Source organism: Cotesia typhae, unplaced genomic scaffold (assembly GCF_013202065.1).
Source record: "Cotesia typhae breed Kobodo isofemale line unplaced genomic scaffold, CoteBio_Ctyphae contig_5, whole genome shotgun sequence".
In the NCBI taxonomy this organism is placed as follows: Eukaryota; Metazoa; Arthropoda; class Insecta; order Hymenoptera; family Braconidae; genus Cotesia; species Cotesia typhae.
The window spans coordinates 12398516-12423903 of record NW_027423757.1 but is presented as its reverse complement, the minus strand read 5'-3'; the positions used below and the strand labels follow the sequence as shown (position 1 = coordinate 12423903).

The following is a 25388-nucleotide window of genomic DNA, read 5'->3' as shown; positions in this document are numbered from 1 at the left end:
TATGAAAGTCAGGTAAAAGAGAAATGGAATGAGTAGAATAAATATTTTTTAACAACACTACGTAACCTGCTGTAGTCTTTTCAATAAATTCAATTAATCAATTAGTTTTTAGACTTTTTAAATAATGTCTCTTTTTTTTTTATTAATTTAAAAAAATTTTTTTAATTAATTATCAACTATGTAACTGCCGTGACTTGAGAACTATAAATAATTAAAATTTTGATTTGTTAAATTGCACTGTACTTTCTTAAATATTGACATTTTTAAAGTTATAAGCTCATCCCGATGTTATACTCATCAAGACCTTTCATTTAAGTACCCACATCAATTTTTCATATATATATATATATATATATATATATATATATATATATATATATATATATATAAAAAATACATGTGGGTACTCAAATGAAAGCTCTTGATGAGTGTAACATTGGGATGAGCTTATATTTTTAAAAATATCAATTAATACAAAATATTTCAATTATATTCAAATTTTCACAAGACCAAATTATTGAAAAAAAATTTTTTAAGCCGTCCCAAAAATTCTAATTCAATAAATCAATATAAAAAAAGAGACTATTAAAAAAAGACTCAACTGACATTACATATTTAAATCTTATATAAATTTCTAATACAAAAAAGCCATTGAAGCTGATATTTGGCTTGCACTGATTATCATTATTATTATCATCATATTTTGTATCATCTCGTAGAAGATCGTTACATTTTTAATAAGTATTAAGTATAACGTACAAAATTTTTTTGACATAAAATTTTTATCGAGGTAAATTTTAGTTATTGATATCATATATTGTCAGAGCGTATATTACAAATAAGGACGGGCTATTCTCATCAATTAATAATAATTAATAACTAATAAATCAACAAAAAATAAAAAATGCACAATAAAGCTCTGACGGAAAATAAATAAATAAATAAATAAATACAAGTGCTTTTTAGGCCATAATTCAAGTGTGGACATCAAAATACGTCGGAACAATAAAATCAGATCCAATTAATAGTATATATGCAAATAAATTTTAAATCAGCAGGATTTTCGAGCAATAAATAATTATTTTAATTTAATTTGTCCCTGTCATATTACTCTTATTAATTATATCTTTATAATTATAACCATTTCCAACTTATGATAAAAAATAATAATATTTACAAATATAATCTACAATGAATGACTGTTACGTTGATCACTTACTTAAGCTTTCGTTACAACGTACCTTTTATTCGGTAACAAGAGTAAATTATCCGGAGAAAATTATCAGCATTAACCGACTCGTATTTTTTTTTTTTTTTTTTTTTAAGTAATTAACCATGAAGTCACTTTTATCCGAGAATAAAAAAATGTTAATTAAATTGGCAAACATTAACCAATTTTTTTAATTAAATTAGAATAAAAAAAAAAATATTTAAAAAAATTGCATGGATTGTTTTTAAAATTTTCTGCATGTAAAATAAAAAAAAAAAAAAATTTTTTTATTTAATTTTTCAATAAAAAAATTCAAAAAATTGTCAAACATCTGCTAGTCTTATTTTTATAATATAATGAGAGTAAAATTAGCAAAAATTAAACAATTTTATTTATTAATTAAACAAAAAAATTATTTTTTGAATTTTTTACAAGTAAAATTTAAAAAAGAATTTTTTTAAATAAATTTTTTTATGAAAAAAAAAATTCTAAAAATTGTCAAATGTCTCCTAATTTAATTTTTATAATAAAATAAAATATAAAAAAAATTATCTCCGGGTTTTAAATTTAGTAATGTTACTTAATAACATTTTTTTAAATACTGTGGAGCAACTATTCAGTAGTTATCGCGCTGAAATAAATTTCAACCGCTTACTAACGAATTCACAAATATATATATATAAACATTTCTTTTATATATACAAATTAAAAATAATCAGCAACTAAAAAGATAAAATTTACAAAATGAAAAATAAAATTATTATTTTATCTTTTCATGTCATGAAAAATATATATAAATATTTATATATATATACTACATAAACAAGCATCAATTTTAATTACGCATTGTGCGCTCGATTTATGGAAATATTTGTCTGCCTCGTGACTCGCGGCGTCGGTTTTTTCAGCGCGGGTATGCATGATTTGGGTGCTTCAGACTTGTCTTTAGTGAATTCATCGTCGATTATTTGGCTCGTGGAGTCACGGGGCTTAAGTATTCTTCTCACTACTGAATTCGGTTGGACCTGGGATTTTTCTTTTTCTAGCTCGGCGACTCCGTTATTGTTTAAGTTGATAGCGTTTGTAATACTACTATTGCCATTAAGTAAACGATTTGATGCTTGAATTTGTTCCTGACGGGGCCTAATTGTTCGCGGGCGTTCAATCTTCCGATTATTTTTAGTGCTACTGCTACTCGTACCATTGCTGCTCATTTCTGCTATTGATAGCGGTCGCTGTGATGTATTTTGATTCCACGATTCACTCCAACTAAAAGAATTTAAAAAATTTTTAATTTATATTAATTTTTTAGAAAAATTTTAGTCAAAAAAGAAAAATTAATCAAAATTTAATAAAAAAAATTAGCAAAAATTAAATAAAAAAAAATGATCAAAATTTGTTAAAAATCAAAATTAAAAAAAAATTTTAATTCAAAATTTGTTAAAAAAATTATCAATCTAAAAAAATTTAATTATTGTTAATCAAATAATTAACACTCACCCCACACGGCTAAACGCAGCATGAAATATTATTTAAAAGTGAATTTATTACATTCTTTTTAAAATTAATTACTCTAGCGTTACATTATCACACTCATGCTTCTATTTTTTTTTTAATTCAATTAAACAGGTACTTTATGTATGTACATATTATACAAAAATATAAACAATGAATATAATTTCCAAAATTATAAGATTAAAATATAAAAACACTCGTCAACATTAGAGTGTAAAATTAGTCTCAAGTTAATAGACCAAAGGTCACGTTTTTTTCTCTCTGACGCATGCAATCTATTGTTATATTGTTAATAATAAATAATTATTCATTATCTATCATCGTTAATTATATAATTAAATAATTAAAAGGCACTAGAGAAACTCTGAAGAAGGAAATAAACGAAAATTAACCAAATAAGCGTAAATAATGATATTAAATGCACACAAAAGTAAATATCCCATTAATAAATCACATGGACTGACGCACTCTACCTTCCCGATCCTGAAGCTGTTTATTCGAACGCATCAGACAGCACCAGGGCAGCAATAAAAATTTATTCACATACTTTTTTAGACACTAATTTGTGAATGAAATGATTGTGATTGACATTTAATGGTTTTATTTTAATAAATTACCTAACGAGAGGCCCCATGCCATTGTCTTGTGGAAATACTTGCAGTAATGATGGTCCTGCTGATATCGGACGAATCTTTGGAGTAAAAAAAAAAAATTTATAACACTGGATTTATTAAATGTAGGGTAAAATGGATATACCGAACCTTTTCAGTCTGAGTAGCAGCATTAGACACATCTTTCGTGGAACTTCCATACGAAACACTGCTATTTTGAGAATCCACGCTGTTTATCAAATCTTGCTGCTTAGCTACTTGCAGCTGCAAATTTTGTATCGCTCTGTCCTTATCTTCTAATTGTCCTTGGAGGAATATTACTTGTCTACGTAAATCAGTCAATTCGTCGGCAATATTTAGTGCTCCGTTTGATAATAAACCGCTTGAATCGGTGCTGTCTTCATTCAGGTTGTGAAAGAGACCATTCTGTTGAAAAAATTTTTATTAATTTACTATCAACCTTGCAATAATTATAAATAAATTAAATTTTGCTTTATTAAGTAATAAAGATTTTTGTTAAATTACACTGTACTGTCTTAAATATTGATATTTTTTAAAATATAAGCTCATACCGATGTTACACTCATCATGAGCTTTCATTTGAGTACCCACATGCATATTTGATATATTTTTCATATATATATATATATGATATATATCAAATATATATAAATATATGAAAATTTGATGTGGGTACTCAAATGAAAGGTCTCGATGAGTGTAACATCGGGATGAACTTACATTTTTAAAAAGGTCAATAGTTCACAAGATAAAAGGTCATTTCTCAATTATGTATTAATAATTTAATATATTATATTAAAAAAAAAAAAAAAAAAAAAAAAACTTACCACCGAAGTGGTGAATGGATTGAGAGTATCCGCCTGAAAAAAAAAAAAAATATTAAAAATTAATATCCAGTAAAATTACCAAAAAATAGACATATAAAGCAAAAAAAGTGAAAAAACAAAACAAAATAAAACGTACCCTCGTCAAATCTTTCTCTTCAGACTTGATTGATTACCAAGAAGACAAATACAAAAAACAAATAAAAATAGACGTTAACCAAATAAAAAATTGTCAGTAACAAAAACAAAAATGGTGATTAATGCGGTGCAAAAAACACTAATTTAATTTTTAATAAATATTGAATACCTCCTGAATGATGCGCATAAGTTTCAATAACCCGGTCTTGATGTAAACGATGTCCTGCTGGTAATTACATCGCTCTAGCCTGGGGCTTCCTTCGTCGCCGGAGTCAAGACTCGGGGATTGACCCTGTCAAATTTATTATTCATAATAATATTCCATTTTAATAAAAATGATTTAAATAATTAATTAAAAGAGACTTACGTTAGCTGTTAACACCGGCCTGAAAGGACTGGCGACCTGTCGTGTTCTCACGCTGTCCAAAGAACGGGGTGAGTCGGTGCCAGTTCTGCTGCGCAACAGTCGAGAAGTTCTTGCACTGCCGATTCTGGATCAAAAAAAATTATTTAATTATTTTATCGTCAATAAAATCGTAATTGATCATTCGTAATACAATTTAGGATAGACAAATAATAATTATATTAATGCACATTTAATAAATAATCATTGTCAATTCATCGGTACAGGCTGACAGGATCAAATTAAAAAAAAAAAAGCGTTTAATTTTTATTTTGGATTTAATAAACAGACCTGGGGTCAACTTTTCCTCGATTAGCGGCTGAAAAAGTCGCTATTAATTTTGAGTGCCTTGGAGGCGGGGACCCGCCGGTCGGCGTCGTGCTCTCGGATGACAATCCGGAATCTTTTCCTTCGGCATTATTGCTTATTTGCAAGTTATTTAGGTCAACTGTCGTTCTATTTACCACCCCGGGATTCGCAGTCACTTTAACCCGCGGGATCAACGTTACACGTCTCTTGGCGCCTTTATCTTCTGAATTAGAGGCCATCGCTTGATTTTATTTATTTTATTTATTTCATTTATTTTATTATCATGCTTGATAAATCTTTAGACAGTTTTTTAGCTAATTAATTGATTTTTTTTTAAATTAAATTTGAATTAGAAAAATATTTTTAATAATTTCACTTATTTTTTTTTCATGAAAAATTTTTTTAAATAATTTATTCACTAAGAAAAATTAATAGTTAGTTTAATAACAATTTTTAACAATTTTTAATTAATTAATAAAACATAATTTCACTTATAATTTTCTAATTCATAAAAAATTTTTTTTAATTTTTAATTGATTAATTTTGAAAAAAAAAAAAAAAAAAAAAATATTTTTATATTTCACTTAAATTTTTTTTTCTATTTTTAGAATTTTTAATAAAAAAAATTCTTCAAGTTTAAAAATCTCTTATTATTTAATTTTAATAAAAATTTTCACAATTTTGAATTAATTATTTGTAAAAAATAATTTTTAAAAATTTAATTTATAATTTTTATAAAATTTATTTATTAAAAAAAATTTTAATAATTTTTAATTAATTAATTAATTGTGAATAAAAAATTTTTAAAGTTTTTTTTTTAATAAAATTTAATTTACAATTGAAAAACTGTCAGATAAATAAAAATAGACAACACGAAGTTTAAAGAGAGTTAGACTGAAGATAACTGAATAGAAACAAGAGGCCGTTTTAAGGCTGGAGCTGACTCATCTGAATCCCACACTGTGTCCGATACATTAAATAAAACGGTCGCTCAATCTAAATAGCTCATCCAATCATTAAACACTTATATTAATTTTGAACATAATAAAAAGTCTAAGTGGGGATTCAACAATCTCAGTAACTCTTTCAGTAACTAGTTGTAATCTTAGACTTGCGCGTCAGCACAAATTACAGTCCCCAAAGTCAAGGTCTCATCAGTGAATAGTTTAACTCTCCTTCCTTGTAATTATTAATAACTGTTTTTATTTCTAAACTACGCATTGCGTCAAACGCGATCTCTCCGCCGCCCGCTGGTTGTTATTTATTTCTAAGATTGATAACACACATGACAATTTATAATAATAACGTGTGATATAATGATTTTGTGAAGGATAATGATTTTGAATTTGATACTAAGACTGACAAGAGAAAACTGCGGAGCTGCACCTGGAAAGACGGAAAATCGCTCGCATGAATTTTCGCGCAAGCGCTTACTGACTTCTCAGGACGCTCGATATTTTCTACTCCAGAGCTCTGGGGAAAATATATGACACCGTTTTTTTGATATCTAATAAAATATTTAATGGAATTAATTTTTTAATTATTTATTCTTGGGAAAAAATTTTAGGAATTTTGATTGAGAATTTTAGGGAATAAAAAAAATGAATTTAGGACATAAAAAATGGAAATTTTTGTATAAATTAATTATAAAGTTTAATTTAAGATATATTTAATTAAAGTAAAGAATTATTAAAATTTTGTTAAGTTTTTTTGAATGAAAAATTTATAATGTAATTTTTTTATTTTGGAGTTTAAAATTAATTAAAAAAATATTTATTTTTATTATCTATTTTATTAAGAGGATAAAAAAAATTTTTTTTACAGGATAGCCATATGATAAAATCGGTTTTTTTGAAAATATAAGCTCATCCTGATTTTAAACTCATCGAGACCTTTAATTTGAGTATCCACATCAATTTTTCATATATTTATATATATTATATATATATGTATATATGAAAAATATATAAAAATGCATGTGGGTACTCAAATGAAAGCTCTTAATCAGTGTAACATCAAAATGAGCTTATATCTTTAAAAACTTCAATATTTAATAAAGTACAGTGCAGTTCAAAATTATAAATTTTTCTTTAAAAAAAAAAAAAAAAAAAAAAAAACTTGTAATTTTTAAATTTGAAAATATAAATTACAGTATCATATTTCTGTAAGCAACCGTGACTTTGAACAAATGGCGCAGTGCAGCCCTATAAAAAATGAGCAGACACCAGACACCGCAGCCTCAAAAATTAAAAAAAATTAATTTAAAATAAAAATAATAAAAGCCACTACTAAAATAAAATAACTGAAAAATTAATGTTGATGTATCCTGTTGGTATCCCGGCAACCGGCAACCGGCAACCGGCAACCAGCAACCAGCAACGAATCACTCGATTTAGTGCCAAAAAGTCTAGTCACGCTATTATGCAAATTTATTATAGTACTACGTTACATTACAGCGACGATATTCACCGCAATAGCATTTGCATTAAAAAATCCCCGGTTAACCGCGAGGTTGCTCCTAGTTATACATATTACATTAATATTATGTACATCGGAATATCAGAAATCATCAAAGTAAAAATAAAAAACTAAAATGATAAGTCGGTCCTAGGATTGTTTTACAAACGCACGCGATACTGCATCGTCCTTGTTCCAGAAATAAAAAAATAAGAAAAGATTGTAATTACGAGTATGTAAGCCAGTAATTAAGGTTATCGACCGCTTCTTATTATTTATTAAAAAATAATTAGGCTGCATTATTGATTTGTATTTTTGAGGGAATAATTTAACTTTTAATCAAATAAAACAAAATTGAATTGAATTAATATAATAATTAAAAGGTTGGTATATAAATAAATAAAAATATAAGGAAGGATTGAGTGAAAGAAAGCAAATGCCGCAACCGGACAAAGAAAATTAAAGTTGGTACACTGGCCAACTAGTAACGCTCTAATTACCAACAAAATTACTCGGATTAGAATAATATTTTCCCAATCATGTAACAATATAAAAAGGTTTTTTTTTTCTTCCTTGAACATTGGTAATAACTGCCGGAGTTTTTAATTTTTTATATTTATGTAACTTGTACTGAGTGAAGAGTTCAGTTCAGTTCTCGAGTCTTTGTCTTCACTCTTGGTGTTTAGCTATAAGCGTAAATGTCATCGACCTGGTGATTATCCGCAAAAAACGCCTTGGAGTCCATGATAGCGCACTAATTTGACCTCAATTACTTAAGCACAACTAAACACTGGATCCTAAAAAATGCTGACACTACTTAGTGACTCATATTTCGATCGGGTTTTTATTTTTGTTTGGTTCTATTTAACATTGAATAACGGCTACGCTAGCAGAGAGCTCTTAGAGCATACCAGCAGGTGTCTGACACAAAAAACAAGGCCTTGTATTAAAGTTTCATGGTAATTTTTATTTATAAACCAAAAACTAGCTACTACATTTAATTATGGATCATGCTAAGCATGAATGATTTTTTTTTTATTTAGGGTGGTAATTTTAATTTTTTTTTTTCTACTGCCATGCTGTTAGTACTAGAAGCCGTGTCCGAAGCTAATTTTAACACTGTTAAAAATTAATGGTTGTTTTTTAATAAAAATTTTAATTTTTTAATTAATTAAAATTTTAATTTTAATTAAAAATAATGAAATTTTTATTTTCATTTAAAATTATTTAGTAAAGAAACAAAAAAATGGTCTACTTTATAAAAATTAAATTAGCCAACATGTAAAAATTTTTTTTTTTTTATTGAAAAAACTGAAAAAAAATTTCGTTTGTAAAAAAAATGGAGTAAAAAATTTTTTTTCCAATTTAATAAATGTAAAAAAAATAAAAACGTCAATTTTATGACATTTCTTACAATTATCCTTCAATTAAAATTAAAAACATTCACAACCATGCTCAAAAAAAATTTTTTTTCACAGTGCGCAAGCGATGATTTTTAAAATCTATAACTTATTTATAAAATAACAATAAATTTCTGAGTACTGAGTACACGTCGAATAATCTTCGGACACGTTCCAAATACATCAATTTTGTATAGACGTATATAAATATCCATAAATATAATACAATATAAATATAAATATTGATAAGGAAGGGAAGATGCAGATATTTTCGATTATTTACCCATTCGCTGGAGTTACGAGTTTAGATCCTGAATTCTGGACAGCTGGTTCCTTCATTGTGGTCTTGACTTTTCTGTCCTCAATAACTTTACTCATAAGTCTTATTGTTCTTTTACGTTAATAATTAATATCTATCCTTGGCAAGACTTTATTTTATCATTCAATAATAAATAATAATATTCAGTCACTGCGGGCGCGGATTAATCAGCATCACAAACAGTAAATTTGTTTTTCACTAAAGTGTGTTCACTTTTAAGTCACCAAGTACGTATAATTTTCTCAGGCACAACTCTTTACTTACTGTTACTGTTTTTATCATTATTATTATTATTACTATTACTAAGTAAAACTCTAACTTATTGTCCTTTTGGTAAATAAACTTTTTTTTTTCGCCCGCAGATTCAAATTAAACTTCCCCTTTTTTATTTTAAATATTCACAATAATTACTCGCTAAAATTTTTTTTTAATTATTTTTTACGTATATTAATTGAGGAACTAATTATTCTATTAAACGAGGTATTGGTTATATATTTTAATGGAAGATATAATGATAATTAATATTAAAAATATAAGAAACTACAATCCGTAGAAAATGATTTTAAAAATAATTATCTAAGACGATTAACGCTCTTAATAAATGGATTGTTAGATTATTAAACGTTACTATAACAACAACTTGATATGAAATTGAAAAAATATTGCCTCTTATCTAAGTACTGACCGACTAATTTTTGGAATAAAAATAATTTGTGCAAACCCGGAATTTTTTAATATTTTTTTAAATTTTAATCGGTGAGAATTAGAAGACTAATTAAAGAATAATTAAGTGTAATTGGAATGGCACTGTATTGGGCGGACAGAAGAGACTTGTCCTTCGAGCCCTCGCACGGCACTAGTACCTGGAGTATTAGTGGTTAGTCATCGAGGGAGGGCTGGTGAGTGTTTGCTAGTTAGGATAAGTCAGTTGATAGTAGTCCCCACCCGTAGCCTCCTCATCCTCGATTTGCAATTGCTTCACTCGCTTAATAAGTGCACTAGAACACAAAACAACTACCTCTCAGTCACCCGATAATCATTCAATCATTTTTAGATTTGTTTTTTTATGCTGAGGGGCTCTAGCCACTTAGCCCATGACCACGACGAATTTTTACAAAACCCCAAGCTAAAAATTTTTCTTTTATTTTGTAAGTTTTTTTTTAGATGAAGTTCATGCTGCGGTTTAATGACAATTGCGACATGCAAAAATAAGCAGGATTTTTTTTTTTTTTTTTTTTTTTTTAGTGGGAATTGTTAATCAGGAATTTTAAACATATTTTAATTATTTATATTAGATGATTGAAAATTTTTGGTAATTAAAATTAAATTATTAAAATGTTTTACATCATAAATTTAATTTTAAACAATTTTTATTAATAGATTTAATTTTAAAAAATTTAATTAAAGTAAGAATTTTAATAAATTTAATTTTAAAAATTTTTTGAAACGAATATAATTAAAAAAATTTTATTTTAATTTTATTGAAAATTTTTTTTTAAATGAATTTAATTAAAAAAATTTTGATTTTTGACCAATAAAATTAATTAAAACAAAAATTTTCAAGCATCTATTTCAAAATTAATTAAAATTTATAAATAAAAAAATTAAACCAGCCACTTGACTTATGGAACTTGATACTCTAATTAGTGTAGTTGAACGCCGGTATCTGAATAATTAAAACAATAGCTTATTCGCGGGTGCAACTGGAGTAGCAAAAAATTTTCAAAGTTTTATAAAAATATTCAATTAAAAGTGAAGTAAATCTGGTAGGAGTTTTTTGTTTCAAGCACTTGGTATGCAATATCAACGAAATTTATATGAATGCTGTACGAGGGAGTTGAATAAAGTGAATAAAGTGAATACCCATGAACTGGAGATCGATTGGTACAGTACTAACGCTATTATATTCGGAGGAAGCTGTTACACTAACTTCTTTAGCAAGCGAATGAACCGCGACGCCCCTTTATTATTATTACTCGCGATAAAATGATAATAATAATAATAAATTTGTATGTAACATGTAGTAAAAAGAAGCAGATAAAGATGGAGTGGAGAGCCAGACTGCAATACCGCGATATCTCCGACTACGAGGTCTGACGGCGAGCTGAGCACTAAAGTCAGTCTAAGCGTGGTGTCTGAAAATATACCAGCACTTATATTTATATATATATATATATATATATATATATATATATATATATATATATATATACAGACAAGAGTACAGGCGGTGGGTTCGATCGCACCGTTGGTCGTTGGTGTATGTTCGCGTCAACCACCGGCTGCGCAAACCGTTCAATAGCTTTTAGTAGTATTAGTACTGCTGCAAGAAGGGAGAGCTAGAGTATTATCGTACCTGCATGTAGGAATATACTATATACCTATACTAACTCTAACTATACAGCAATGTGTAATAGTAATTATCATTACAGGTAGTCAGCTATATAGACTAGTACGCATCAGATTGTAGATTGTGGAGTAATATCCTTCCTCGTGCTCCATAACACTTTCTACTGACTAAGGATTCATTTACTAATTATTATTACTTTTATTTAAACTCCTTTTTTTTTTTTTTTTACGGCGATTTTTTTTTATTTATTTACTGTTTTATAGGGGATTTGTGTGACTCATACCGCGAACATGTCAATGAGACACGAGCCATTAGGTATATATCACTCAGTATGATCATTCCTATTCATTTGATGATTCAATACATTTTTGTTTATGTTCATTTTTTTTTTTAATTATTACTGAGAAAAAAAATTTTTTATTTATGAAAATAATTCAAGTTTATTTATTTTTCCAAAAAAAAAAAAAAAAAAAAAAAAAAAAAAAAATGTTAAAAAAAAAAAAAAAATAAAAATTATAATGGTTGTAAATATTGATATTATTTAAAACTATTTATGTAAAAAATTTTTATAAGAAATTATTTATCTTGAATAAATTATATTAATAAAATTATAATCTTATAATTTGATAAAAAAAAATTAAATAGAAATTAGAACTTGTTATTAATTGCTTATTAATTAAAACTGTTGATATAAAATATAAATAACAAGTAGATATAAATTTTTTTATCGATATTTTACACAAATAATTTTATGAAAATAAATGTGTAGCTTTATTAGAAAGTAAGTAATAATAAACTTGAATTATTTAAAGAAATTTAAAGAGCTAGTAATATTTTTAAGGATAATAATAATAATAAAATACTAAAGAAGTATTCATTAACTGTATTAATGTAGAATGAGTGTAAAGCTTCTGCAGGTATATAAGTTTCTTAGAAACTCAATGACTTAGAATATATAACAAATATGTAAAGTTTATAGAATTAGTCGATGACCTGGATCTACAGTCGGCTGCTTTTATTGAAGACAGAACGAGCGGCTTAGTAAGAATAACAAACAACACTTGTATCAAGGAAAATAATTCTATAGTATAACGCAATAATAATAATAATAATAATAACAATAACGATTGTTATTGTGACGTATGCGGGATATTGATCAGAGGACAACATAAAGCTAACAAATAAGCTTATTTACAAATTTTAAAAAAGGCTAAGCGTTTAAATCATCTATGCTTATATTATGATCCATGGCTTGTCCGAATAATTAATTTAATCAATTTTCTATCGATTTTTTTATTAAATAAATAAATTGCCAATGAAGAAAAAAATTTTTGAAAAGTCATGGACCACAATTGCTTGGAGTAATTAAATACATACCCAGATTCGGAGATTTGTTGATTGATGTTGATGTTGTTGCTGGGGACCAAGTTGTTGTTGGTCAAATTTGAGTTTGAAATTTGGGGATGAGTGCCCAGGAGTGATGACCACTCCCTCATCACTTCCTCGCCCTGGGCTTCTAGCTCCGAGAGGATTGTCGCGTCATCCATTTCGTGGATCGCTGGACTTGATTCAAATCTAAAGAATTTTTTTATTATTATTTAATTAATAGTCAATATATATATATATATATATATATATATATATATATATATATATATATTTTTTTTTTTGTTGATTATTTAAAAATTTATGCTACTGAAATCAGCAGACTTCTATTTTTTATTTTATTTTATTCTATTATTAATCTAAAACTAATAAAATAATTATAAAAATTTAACTTATACTTTTTAAAATATTTAAGGCCAGTTTTTTAATCCGGGATAAAATTTTATCCAAGATATAATTATTATTGTCAGTTTAGCGATGAATAAAATTTTATCCCGGATTGAAAAACTGGCCCTTAAAATTGTCAGAGGTCTGATGATTTTAGATTTATATTTTAAAATTAAAATACCTTCGATGAGGTTCATCAAAAGAGCTGGTTTCACTACGTTCATAGTCCAGCATTAAATCATCAGAAGTTATTGATTCACAGGGTGACAGAGTATCAACACTTCCAGTTCTGCTGATTCTTCGGCAATTTAGTGGACTGTTTTCAATGTGTTTTTCTTGTACTGAATCTGAAAAATTTTTAAATAAAATTTATTAATTATTTTATCAATTAATTCAAAATAAATAATTAATTTTAGAGTTGTAAAATTCTTATTATTATTTTTATTATAAAATTAAATTTAATAATTTAATATGTTAATTTTCTATCAAAAAAATTAAATTAAAAATATTTTCTATTAAAAAAATTAAATTAAATCCATAATTTACAACTCAAAAAAATTTCAATCACGAAAAACTTACGAATCTTATTAACAGGTTCCATCAAAGTATTGCTACTGTCGGTAACTTGTCGACTAGCGCGGCCAGAAAGAGTTTCCTGCCCAACCCTGGTAGTATCATCAAAAGTCAACCCAGGCTGATCAGCAATTTCATCATCAAAGTACTCCCTGCCCTCGGACAAGCTGAGCGAATTAGAAGCATTAGTTGGAGTGCCCGGAGAATCATCCTCGACATTCCCCAAGACCTTATCCGGAACTTTTTCCCTCTTGGAAGCTTGTCCATCCGACTGAGTGATGCTAGCAGTGAAACTGTCAACCAAGCTGTCAACCGGGGATGTCTCATCATCAATAAGAGTAGTCGACGAAGCAGCAGCCGCCGCAAAAGCGGGATCTTCAATAGTGAGCATCACAGAGCGCAGAGAATTCTTAGGCAGCGTCAAGCCCGCAGCTTGAGTAGCAGCAGCAGTATTAACCCGCTGGCTGTTGAGACGCTGATTAGCACGGCACTCATCACTGGAGCTGAAGGAGTACTCATCAGCCATCGCCTCGCCGTGTCCGTACTCGGGGTCGTCTGAACTAGGCGGACTGAAGTCGGATTTAATCGAGGGGACTTTCTCCGAGCGAGAGCGATCTTTGAAGACCTTCTCCTCACCCAGTCCCTCGTCGTACCCTTCTGAGGAGGTCGTCGACATCGAGGTGATGGACTCGCTGGTGCAGTACCTGTTGTCCTTGTTGTTGGCTATCCTCTGGTGGAACTGGCTGGTCCGTTCTCGGACGAGACCCGTGCTGAGGTTCACACTGGCGAAGGCCTTTGGCAGAGGAATCACCGAAATTTCGGTAACTGTGTTGTCGTCATCGACATCTCTCACGTCGAAGCTCTTCCCGTTGACGACCATCCTCAGGTTCCTGGGCCTGACCTGGATCCTCCTGACCGAGGACGCGCCAGGATTGACATCCAGCATTGACATCTCGTGATCTATGAGATATCCAGGCTGACTTCCGATTCCCGAGTCCTCGGTGCCGGACCCGGACTGCGAGCCCGCGGAACTCTTAGAAACCGTCGAGACCTTTCTGTTCTGGTTGGCGACTGTCTTGGCGATCTTGGAGTTCGCGTCGGTCACTCTGACGGCGTACTGAGGCAACGGCAGGTGGCTGGTATGCAGAGTGTACTTGCTAACCGGTTCTGGAATGTTATTAGCATTAGTACTGGTCACCCTGGGTATACGGTTAGTCTCGGTCAAGTTACTCGGCACTGAATTGCCGTAGGCCGGAGGATTATTCACTGGCGAGGGCCTCAGCTTCAGAGGAGCTGCGGGCTGGCTGGTTCTTGAACGCTCCTGCTGATGTTGTTGATGGGATTTTTCTTGATTTAAGTGACTCGCACTGTGGCTGGAGCAGTCCGCGACTTTGTCGGTGTACCTGCCGGGCTGAGGCTGCCGGAACCCGAACCGGTTCATCCTGACGTTGCCGGCGACGACCTCTTTTTTTGGAGGTGCGAGTCGCGGTGTCGATCGCCCTGACGAGGCGCTCTGGACTCGCTGTTGACGGTCATCTTCGTCCAGTCGTCTTCGCACCTGCTCCGGGCCCAGGGATTTAGAGCGAGGTGGCAGGTCTTCCTCGTAGCTTTTTATGGGCTGGTGGTGGCCGTCTCCGCGGGACCGCCGGCGGAAGCCGAAGGATATCGCGGTGCCTCGTGTTTGTGGCGCGCCTCTCTTCGAAGCGACTTTGCTGTCGTCCTGAAAGAGATTTTATTTTAGTATTGATTGTATTTTATTTTTTGAAGTTTTTTTTTTTTTTTTTTTTTTTTTTTTTTTTAATTAAAATTTTATTTTTGTTAAGAAATTTTTAGTTTTAAAATGAAGATTGTCTTGGTACAAGTAAGAGTAATTTAATCAGGACTGAAATTAACACAGTTGATAATTTTTTTTAATTTTTTAAATAAATAAATTATTCTAAAAAAAATGTAATTTTTAAAAATGATTTTTTTAGAATTAATTTATGTTTTAAATCAAATAAAATAATTTTTAAATTTCTATTTGTTAAATAAATAAATTATTATTTTAGTATTAATTTATTTTTTAAATGAAATTAAAAAATTTTCAACTGTCAATTAATTATAATTAAAACGACCTTAAAATTAATAATTTTTATGATTATTGAAATAAATAATTTCACTGTTAGAAATAATTTTCTTTCGTCGTTATTTACCTTTTAAATAAAATCAAATAAATGTAAGTTATTTATTCAGTATTATTAATTAAAAAAGAAAGAGAATTCCGACCCACCCAAGTCCGTCAGATCACCAATTTAATTAACTTCACTCCCAATGAAATTCCCTAAAACACAGAAAATTAAACGAGACGAACAAACTAAAACGGAGCTCGAAAATGAGGAACGAGAGTGAAACAATTTTTGTATAAACCCAAAGTGTCTTGTGTCTAGAAGCAAATTCTATTTCGAGTGCGGGTCCCATGCCAGTTACAAGTTCCACATGACAGTATAGTCTGTCAGCACACTCTAAAAACATATTACGCCTAGTAAGTCCGAGTAGTGACTCACGATAATAATATTATTAACATCAACCTATTAAATGTGCTAATAAGTAATAAGTTCCGTGTTTATTTAACTTAACCGACCACTTGATCAATGACATAAGCCATAAATATAATAAATACTAAATAAAAATTGCATAAATATAAATAGAGACTGTCACTCGTCACCGGTAGAGTAACTGGAACGTAAATTATATTAAATAATCCTTACCGCAGTAAAATAGAAATTGGTGGCGCAATCTTTATCGTTCTCCATATCATTGTCCTCTTTATAGCGGAATCCATGTCGATAATCCATGTCTCTGGCAAGAACTAACTGCCTAGCCAAGATATGATGGATGACGAGTTGGCAAACACTTTATTTTAAAAACTCCAAATTACATTGACGACTCAATTAATTCCTCGCGTCCCCATCGCTTTATTTCTTCCCTACCACAGCTAAATTTATATAAAATAATTTTTTTATAATTTTTCAGCTTACGAGCCGACTTCTTACGCAAATTTCGCTTCCAAGAACGCAATCGCTGGATGATTATCGAGTTACAATTAAAATTATTATTCCCAAGGCCTGAGGATTTAGCAATCTCGACAGAACGGTCTTATCGCGGATTCACAGTGGCGTAGAACACTCGGAGTAGCTCTTTCTGGTGATCTTGCTGATGTCACATCTTCGTTGACAATTCTGATTACGGCAATGGTAATAACGATGATAACAATTGTGATAACGGTCTTTTTTGCTGAGAAGACGATAGAATATACAAGAATGCGCCTCTAGACCGGAGGTTCGTCGCGGTTACGCACGTCAACGGATAACCCTGGCCAGTCGACGGATAAAAAGAATCAAGTAGAGGATCGATCGGACCTAACGCGCCGGCGTCGCGACGCCAGTGCGCGAACGCGAGCACAGGATTTTATTACTATCGTTCGGCAAATAAAACCACTGAATCCATTATTATGAAAAAAAAATTTAAAAAAAATTATATAATAATAAAATTAGTTATCAATCTAATCGCTATCATTTATCGTCATTTATTATTCATATTATTTAGATTAAGATTGTAATTTTTTTGCCAGAGTTTCGGCTCGTTTCTTAAGTGCAATTTGCTGGGTAGCTTAATGCTATTTAAATGTCAAGTTTAATCATTTTTAGCAGAACAATGAGGTAATCTTGTAAAATGATTAGATCAATGAAAATGAGAATGCAAGGCTTCGATGTTAAACAAGTGTCTTTAAGATGTCATATCATAGAGGAATTTTTATGAAAAAAATCGTGACAGTCTTCTTGACTTATATTACTTAGATTAGAAACATTTTTTTTTGTTAAGTCTTTTTTTTTTTTTTTTTTTTTTTTTTTTTTTTTTATAAATTACGCAGTATAAAAAATTGATTTTTAAGAAAAAAAATTTTTGATGTAATTTTTTTATTTTTAAATTTGAAAATAATTAAAAAAATATGTATTATTATTATTACACGCAAAAAAAAATGTAAAAATTACATTATAAATAGTAATAAGCGTCGTTTCGTATAAAAAAACTAAAAAAATTGCAGTTCAAAATAAAATTTTTCTAAATTCAAACTTTGAATGTTAATTTTCAGAGCTTTAAATGTAATATTTACATTTTACAATGCAATTTTTACAAAATCTGTAATAATTACAATCTGAAACTGTAATTTTTGTGCCTACACTGCATTCTTGATATTCGATCAATAAATAAAAAAAAAAAAAAAAAAAAAAAAAGATATTGACAAAGACAAGAGTGTCACATTGAGAATAGAGGGTCAATTTAATTTAGGGAGACTAAAAGAAAGAAAATATAAATGAAGGCAAGTAAAGGGGGAGTAAGTTGATGGAACTAAAGAAAGAAAGAAAATGAGGGATTATTTGCGAGGAGATGACTCACGTGGTCCGGCCGGCGCCACCGGAAAAAGAATCGATACCAGAACCGAGAACTGCGCCATCGTGACGCCTAAGACACCATTTACGTTACGGTTCTGCGCTCTCACCTGACTCTGGCTATCACGTATAACATAGAATATATAGAATATAATCGATAGTGCAGGTTACTCTGCCCTCTGAATCGTGTTCGACCTTTACCTTTCATCTCCTTCCCCGATCCTCCAGACACCGTCTCTCTCCACTCTCTCCCAACTTAAATTCCAGCTGTAAATTTTGTTGTCGCTCAATTTATCGGCAATCACAGCACAGGTTAATGTCAGCCTCTAGTTTTTGCGGTATCCGCATTGCGAAATTCACTACCTGGTGTCAAAATGCCAGGAGTTTAATTAATTGAGTAGTTTGTTTTTTCAGGGCAAATTCTAAATCGAAAGATTAACGGAAGGAGGATAAGCTAAGACAGGAAAACGCTAGAAAGCGAGTCTAGTCTTTTTTTCAGAGCTATAATTAACTCTTAATTACCCAATTGCATATATTGTTATTAATTTTTCAGCGTAAGCATGTAATGTTTTGCTTTAAGCAAAATATTTGTATTTATTTGGATTGTCATGCACTTTCTATTCTTAATATTTATTTTTATTTTTATTTTATACACTCACTTTAGTGTAAAATATTTTTATCCCAGTTGTTGTGCTTCCGGTGAAAGAGCATCACACCCGCGAACACATAAATAAATTAAAATAAAGTACCATCCGCGCAACTGATGAATAAAAAGAGGTGGGTTTTACAAAGACAGTTAACATTTACGGATTTACATATGGCCTGAATACTGGCACTCTAGAAAGTCATTTACGGATTGATACTTATCGCCTCTCGATGAATTATCATATTAGTGATATTTAGAAGAATTGTTAAACTCCAGACTAAATGCCTACTTAAAATCTAGTGATTAAAATTAATAGTATTTTTTTAATTTATTTCTCAATTATTTTATCCTTAATTTCATTCTTAAGGATTTTTGGAAGTATTTATAATTTTTTATCTAAGAGAAAATATTTTGCAAGAAAAATATTCTGAAGAAATTTATTTTATTAATTAAAATAAAAATTTTAAAAATTCTTGAATTAATATAATTAAGAAATGGCCTTGTATCTTGTGAACTATTGACATTTTTAAAGATATAAGCTCATCCCGAAGTTACACTCATCGAGACATTTTATTTGAGTACCCACATCAATTTTTCATATATTTTATATATTTATATATAATATATATTATATATATGTATATATAAAAAATACATGTGGGTATTCAAATGAAAGCTCTTGATGAGTATAACATCGGGATGAGCTTATATCTTTAAAAACGTCAATATTTAAGAAAGTATTTTTTTAATTAAAAATTTTTTTTTTTAAATCAAGTTAATTTTTATATCATTATTCATTTACAGATAAAGATAGATAAAAATAGTACAATCTGTATAAAGTGACTAGAAGAAAGTAGATAATTAAACATTGACTAAACCGAAGGCCCTATTCCAAAGGACAATGAACCAAGATCTGAACTTGAATCAACAATGAAGCCAAATACTAAAATGAATGTAAGCACATGCGATGATCCGTCCGTCACCTTTGCCTTTCATTTTACTTCTGTTAAATTCTATTCCGTATGAGTCGAAGTACGTGATGAAGAAAGAGCTAAGGCAAAGTTGAATCAAAGGAGAATATAGTTGGCTTAGTAGTTAACTGTGAGGCTGATATTTAGTTAGTACGAATGTAAGCAAAGCTATTACAGGATAAGGAGGCATGCAATACGTTCTGTTCGAAGCGGAACGTATTTAAAATATCCGTACGCTTATGTACGATCCTATCGCAAAGCCTCTCTCATGTATTGTATTCTACATTGTGTACCTTGTACATAACGGTTCACAGGAGTAAGACCTCTCGGGGAATCTCAAGGAGAAATTTTATTTTTCTCACTGGCATACGTGTGCACAAAGGCCCTCGTACTCGTACTTAACCCGCATATACCTCGTACTCCAAGTATTAATGTAAGTACGAGTACTTAAATTGCCTGGAATACACACAGTAAATCTCCCACGCTCTTTAGAGTTCACGAGCTCTTCCTCTCTCAATTGCTAACTAAAATTCCTTTTAGATTTACTAGTGTATATAAATATAAAGCAAACTGTTAGTGCTAAGACCCACAACAACTCCAAAGACATTTCAATTCTCGAATTAAAACCGACGTTTCATTTATTTTATTATTTACAACTAATAAATTTTATGTTTTCACACGACTCAGCTATATATTTATTAAGAGATAATAAACCAAACGAAATCGAATTTTTTAGCAGCACAAGTGTGGAACACTTGTACATTCAATCGAGAAAGCCGCGATTATAAGTAAAAACTATATATCTAATGGCTTTAATTATTATTATTAAAATGAAAATAATAATTATTATTGTGTGGGAGAGTATACAATATTATATTGTTATAATATCATATTATTATTATTAGTATTAAAATTAATAATGTGATTTTTTCATTTTTGAATTTTAAAATTGATGAGTGTAATGTCAGGATAAAATTATTATATCTTTAAAAAATGTCAATAATTCTCAAGATACAAGATCATTTCTTAATTATGTATCTAGAGATAATAATAATAATAATAATAATAATTTTATTATTATTATTATTATTATTATTATTATTATTATTATTATTATTATTATTATTATTATTATTATTATTTTGTTATTAAATGCTCAGGGGGGTTATCCCCGGAGTCCGATTCTCCGAGGGCCCAGCCTGAGCTCCATCCGTTACTGCTGGACCACTCCGCACAACAAGGCGGTTAGTGATCACAGCAGGCCAAAGTCATTTCCCTTAAGAGACGGAGAGAACCAAGTAAAACAGCCTTCTGCATCCTAACTGCCAAGAACTCAGCTTTTGATGAGCAAGCTGGAACTTTGGCAAGTGAGGATACAAAAGACTGTTTCATCCCTCCTAGGACGCCAACAATCAGGACGACAAGCTTGACACGGTAACCTGGGTAAAGTTTGCCAATTTCAAACAGGAGATCCTGATATATTTGTCTTTTGTGCTCTTCTTTGGCTGAGATGTTGTATTCAGCCGGGGCCGAGAACTCAATGACATAAATGTCACGAGTGGCCTTGTCGAAGAGCACAATATCAGGTTTGTTGTGATCTATCCGCCGGGTTGTTGCAAATGGCATGTTCCAATAAATTTTGCAACTGTCATTCTCAACAACCTGGGGAATATCTCCTGGCAAATAAGGCAGCACTGGTTTATTATTATTATTATTATTATTATTATTATTATTATTATTATTATTATTATTATTATTATTATTATTATTATTATTATTATTATTATTATTATTATTATTATTATTATTATTATTATTATTATTATTATTATTATAGAAGTAGTAGTGTGTTGATACGCAATTAACGGTTGAATTAATTCGGATCTCGAATATCGGTACGGATAGCTTAGTAGATGCCCATACCATAACAAACGCTTGGGTGATCACGCGATAACTAATTCATTATCCATACCAGCAAGATTATGCAGATCATTAAGACTCGCTTACAATTATTCCTTATTAATTATAATTATTTTTTAATTCTGTTCCAAGCTGATTACCGATTTTATAGTCATAAATAAAAATTATTCCTTCAAGATTCTTGTACAATACAAGTCAAGTACTAGTAGGCGAAGAGAATGAGATCGCAAATGAGAAATCGGCGATTGCTGATGCTCTTTAAAGCAGGTCACTTATCTGTCCATACGAGATCGGAGTAAAGTACTGCACCAATTTACTCGGTGATTGTCTCGATCGGAAGCAATAAACAGCAAGATGTCCTTATTTTTTGTCCTCAGTCTCGTTGAAAGGCAGCACAGAGCAAGATCTCTATGTACTTTCGATTGTCGATCGAGATCATTAATGCAAATGGTAAATAATATATGCATGAGAATGTAGTTTATGGGCTGAGCTCCCACAGATCGGCATTCCAGAATTGTGCTGGCGTGGCTCAATGCTTTAATATCCTCAGTATCACTTTCAATATCTTTGAGATGAGATAAATTGAATTGAAAGCATGACTGATGTTTCATGATATTACAAGAAATAAAATAGCTAGATAAATAGTTTTATTCTTATTTTTTTTTAATTGTTTTTTGTTCTGATTCTTGAGTTTTATAAGACTGATATATAATACGCAATATCATCTTCAGTTTCATCCATTTATGATCCAACAAAGAGAGGCATTAATTAAATTCCATTGAGCGAGAAAACCGTGAATCACGCGACTAGTTACGTCTAAAAATATTTAAATAGAAAAAAAGCAAGAGGAAGTTACTATTAATAAATAAGGAATGAAATTTAACAATTATATTAATTAAATCCTAAGATTTATGATCCTAGACAAGACAATAATTGGACTGTCGAGTGTCAACATCTGAAAACGATCTTATAACTCGACAAACATTACACTATATTATAATTTATAATATACTAGTGTAATTTTGTGAGTACTATACGGAGTAACAGCCCAGAGCCTTATTGTATTATCTTTACACACAGGAATATATAATACATAAGTCGTCAGGCAAGTAAAAGGTCGACGCACTCGCACCATTTGTATGACTATAGCTTCCTCGTTCCGCATTTCAAAAAAATATTTTTTTTTTTACCCTTATCCCTTATTTTGATCAAGACAAACTTCATTCTTTTCCTACAATTGCAATTTTATTATTGTGATAGATAATTAAAGTAAAAAATTTACCTGATTCTTGGCGGGCTTGTCCATGATTCGGTACGACGATGCTGCAATAACAGCGCCCGCCTTACGAGACACGCATTGCCCCATATAGACCACTCAGCTTTTCTGCACCACCTGTCAATAATTTAATAAATTAGCGAGAATAATAATAAATTAATTAATATTAATTCTAACTACGCCCGATTTAATTACCATCACCAGTTAAACACCTCTGCAATTTTTATTTAAAAATAGAATAAAAATCAATAAGCGGATTTATTTTATTTTTTTTTTTTTTATATTAAATTACGTCATATTAGCAGTGCTTATAGTAATTAAATTTTTTTAATAAACAGATAAAAGTAAACAAAGATTAGAGATAACTGATTGTATCTTCCGCGGCTGGTAGTTTTCTTGTATTTAAAATTAGCACCAAGCTTGTAATTAATTTGTTAATTGAAAAGTGAATGAAGAATTGTTTTTAGAGAATCAAGAGTCAAAGGGTGTTAAATTGTTGGAGCTTTGACCAAATAAAACAACAATTGACTACGGATAAGAGTAATTTATACGCTTTCCCGAGTATGTGCAATAGAAAAAACAAAAGTTTTATAATAAAATGAATAAAAGGTAAATTATGTATGTGTAATGATAGAGATGATAAATGGTAGTTAATTAAGCGTAAGAGTATGCATGACTGATGTGTGTATTAGGTGAGACAAGAGAAAGTCATACAAAGACTGTTGACAGTTTTTTTTAAATCATCTGACAGTCGTGTAATGGGTTTACTCTATTTGTTGTTATTTATTGTCAATAATAAATTGCTCTTTTTTTTCTTATAATAAAGTTAGCTGACAGCTGTCAAATTATAACAATTCAATCATAATAAAAAATTTCCACGTATGGAATTTTTTATAATACTGAAATTAGAAGTCAGCTGTCAATTAAAAAAATTTTTTTTTAAAATTTAATTACAATAAAAAAATATTTCTAAAAATTTTCACTTGTAATTTTTATTTATTTTCACATGTGAAACTTTTTAATTAATTTTTTTTTAATAATTTAATTTTTGTAAAATTATAAAAAAAATTTTTGTCTGTCAACTTTAGACTTTTTTAAAATAAGTATTAATATGTTTGTTTATCCCAATAAAATTCTTGATTATTTTTATTTTAGTGATGAGTTTTATTGTCTCTGGTATGGGATTTACTCACAAAAATGATAATCGACGGCCTTGAGTGCCAAGTTTTATGTACCGATTTCTTAAAATCGCTGAAAAAAATAAATTGTTCATTCCAACAAATTTTATATGAACTTTCAATAAAAAATAAATAAATAAATAATTAATAATAATACTGAAATTAACAGACATTTGAAAATTCTTTGAATTTTTATAACACATAAAATATTATAAAGAAAAATGTTTTGAAAAAAATTTACACTAATAATTTTCATAAAATTTTTTTTTATTATAATTTAAATGTTATAAAAATTAAAAAATTTTTAAGTGTCTGTTAACTTCAATATCAAATAATAATAATAATAATAATAATAATAATAATAATAATAATAATAATAATAATAAATAAATGATAATAATAAAAGATAATAAGACAAAGTAGCTGGCGATGTCATTAATCGATGAATAAACGGTGGTAAGTTCATCGGCAGGATGTTGGGAAAAAAAAAAGTACATACCTTTTCTTACAGAGCTAATTTTTTTGGGCAGCCCACGGGGATTCGGTGGATACATTATAAAACCGTGATTAAACAGTTAAATTTGACAGCGTACACAAGGCCTGAGCATCGCACACGTTTATTTTAATTAAACTGTCTGTATTGTTCTGAGTATTGATAGGCCTGCTGCACTAACACTTGTCTTATTTTATTGTTCTGTTTCTTGCACGAAATTTGAGTACGACTTGTACCGAGCGCTGTGTACCACCTGTCATTCGAATATATTCGATAGGATAGAACATGCGTCGTGACGTCACCCCACCATGCCGAGGCCACGGAAGAGCCCGAAGACGCGGGCGGTCACGGGAACTTATGATCGAGACTCGGGTGGAGATTCTGAGTTTTAAGTTGCGACATCTGACGTTTTAGATCTAAAAATTGGTTTTAATTATTTAAAAGTATGTATTTTTTAATTAATTTTAATTGTTTAAATTATTTTTTGCTTAAATTTAATTAATTAATAAAAATTATGGATTTTAAATGTAATTTTAAATTTGGCGCGCTTATCGACTGGCGGTAAAACGCG

General features: G+C 29.7%; 1 protein-coding gene across 9 annotated transcripts; it reads right to left on the bottom strand.

Annotated features, from left to right (window-relative positions):
• Positions 1–606: 606 nt before the first annotated feature.
• LOC141531009 (uncharacterized) lies at positions 607–25069 on the bottom strand. Of its 9 annotated transcripts, XM_074248468.1 has the most exons (15): positions 24824–25069; positions 24340–24397; positions 23153–23263; positions 13910–15623; positions 13512–13677; positions 12935–13132; positions 9172–9243; positions 4687–4810; positions 4489–4611; positions 4321–4344; positions 4185–4217; positions 3487–3762; positions 3343–3416; positions 2711–2719; positions 607–2479 (listed from the first exon to the last, which is right to left on the bottom strand). In XM_074248468.1, exons 3-15 carry the CDS (start codon positions 23234–23236, stop codon positions 2050–2052), a joined length of 3327 nt encoding a protein of 1108 aa, XP_074104569.1. In that variant the 5' UTR covers positions 23237–23263; positions 24340–24397; positions 24824–25069; the 3' UTR covers positions 607–2049. The 9 variants fall into 9 exon arrangements, with proteins under 9 accessions (XP_074104569.1, XP_074104568.1, XP_074104567.1 ...); XM_074248467.1 differs by lacking the exon at positions 24340–24397; XM_074248466.1 differs by lacking the exons at positions 23153–23263; positions 24340–24397; positions 24824–25069 and adding an exon at positions 16651–16916.
• Positions 25070–25388: the final 319 nt, after the last annotated feature.